General features: G+C 49.5%; 1 protein-coding gene across 1 annotated transcript; it reads right to left on the bottom strand.

Annotated features, from left to right (window-relative positions):
• Nucleotides 1-581: 581 nt before the first annotated feature.
• PV10_06813 (uncharacterized protein) lies at nt 582-1,745 on the bottom strand (the record flags this gene model as incomplete). The annotated part of the gene is made up of 1 exon (XM_016371648.1): nt 582-1,745. A coding segment is annotated over one exon (933 nt), but the record flags the coding sequence as incomplete, so codon positions are not given.

Raw genomic sequence — 1,745 nt, 5'->3', positions numbered from 1 at the left:
TTCTGGAGGTTCTGGAGGTTCTGGAGGTTCTGGAGGTTCTGGAGGTTCTGGAGGTTCTGGAGGTTCTGCTCGCAAATTCACTACTCTTCCAATATAGTGTCAAAATGGAAATAGTGTTTTACACATCATTATCCCTGACGTAACAGCAAAATCATCTAGCTTCCACGCAGCCATGCTCGTCGCCCTGTGTCCATGCATTCAGCATTCAGTCTAGCAATAGCAGAATTGGAATTCTGAGACACTACACCCTTTTTCCGTGATCCACTCAGATAGATTTGATCATTATAATAGATGAGATCAAATGAGAGAGAAACCGGTGTCCACCAAGTCGTAGCAGTCACCCGCCAGGCTCATGCAGCCTTGAGCAAGTTGTAGCCACTCTTGAACAGGCTGTTCTCTATTGTGAGCCATGACTTTGGTCCTACTATAACAGTTTATCACTTGTTAAGAAGCCAGAGGTGGATGCGGATCTCGAGGACTTGAACCCGTAATCATTGTTTTTTAAGAGTAGCTAGATGCTAGCCCTCCCAAAATGCCAGGGGCGTGGTTATATCCAAATTGTATTTCAGAAAGTAGGTGGTACCTGAGTTGGTGAAGGAATGTCTGAATAGATAAAAATAGAAACCTCGACAATTAAATCTCGGCCCTCCTCGAAGATATAAATGCTTGTTCCCTGATGCCTTACGATAGCCTCTCTCCACGAAAGATTATGAGGAAACGGCCAACAATTCCTGCGAACAGTCTCGCCCTTTTTGTGTTTTGTTTTTCTTTTCTTCTCCTTTTATTTCCGTCTTTGCTCCTTGCCTCCATCATCACCATCTCACGTTGCGTGCAGCACCAGCACCACGGGGCACAAACTCTCTCTTCCCCTTTTGCTCCACCTTGTCTTCGCCAGGGTTCTTGTTCTTGTTTCTGTTGAACCAATCAACCCACATACCGGGTTTCTTGTTCCCCTTCTGGCCCTGTCCCCATCCCCATCTCCATCCTTTGGGTTTTTCCTTGACCTCGTTGGAACCTTGCTTCCAATCCTTCCATCCTCCTTTCCACGCCCACCAAAAGTCAGGCTGCCCGTTGTCATTGTTCTGGTCCTCATGCTTCCATCCTGGCACGCCCTTGTTGTCACTGTCCTTGTGCCACCAGGGTATGCCGTGATCGTCATTGTTCCCGTTATTGTTGTTGCCGCCGCCCTGTTGCCACTCCTGCCATTCCTCAGGCGGAGGAGTCGGCCTCGCCCAGTCGATCCAACCAAAAGGCTTGGTCGTTGTACTCGAGGTCGTTGTACTCGAGGTTGGCGTCACTGGGGGCTTGGTTGGTCGAGTCTTTGTGGAAAATTTGGTGGTGCTGATGCTCTTGGTTGTGCTTGTCACTGGCACACTCGTGGTCTTGGTCTGTTTCGTTGTGGTGCTGGTTATCACCTTTGAAGTCGTGGTGCTGGTCACACTTGCGCTCGACGATGTCGTTGATGAGGTTGGCTTGCTCGTTGTTGACGACGTCGTGGACCTGGTCGTGCTTACGCTTGTGCTCACGCTTGTGCTACTGCTCGTTGCTGTGGTTGAAGCACTGGACTTGGTTGTAGTTGATGTGACAGCCGTCGTTGTAGTCTTACTAGTACTGGGAGTGGTGGTCACCGTTAACGTCGTCGTGCTGGTGGCAGGCTTGGTTGTCGACTTTGTGGTCGTGGTCGCTTTTGAAGTAGTCGTGGTCGCCTTAGAAGTAGTCGTTGTGCTAGTAACAGGCTTGGTTGT

This window comes from Exophiala mesophila (genome assembly GCF_000836275.1).
Source record: "Exophiala mesophila strain CBS 40295 unplaced genomic scaffold supercont1.5, whole genome shotgun sequence".
Lineage (NCBI taxonomy): Eukaryota > Fungi > Ascomycota > Eurotiomycetes > Chaetothyriales > Herpotrichiellaceae > Exophiala > Exophiala mesophila.
The sequence above is the reverse complement of the archived record's forward strand: the minus strand, read 5'-3'. Positions and strand labels throughout refer to the sequence as shown.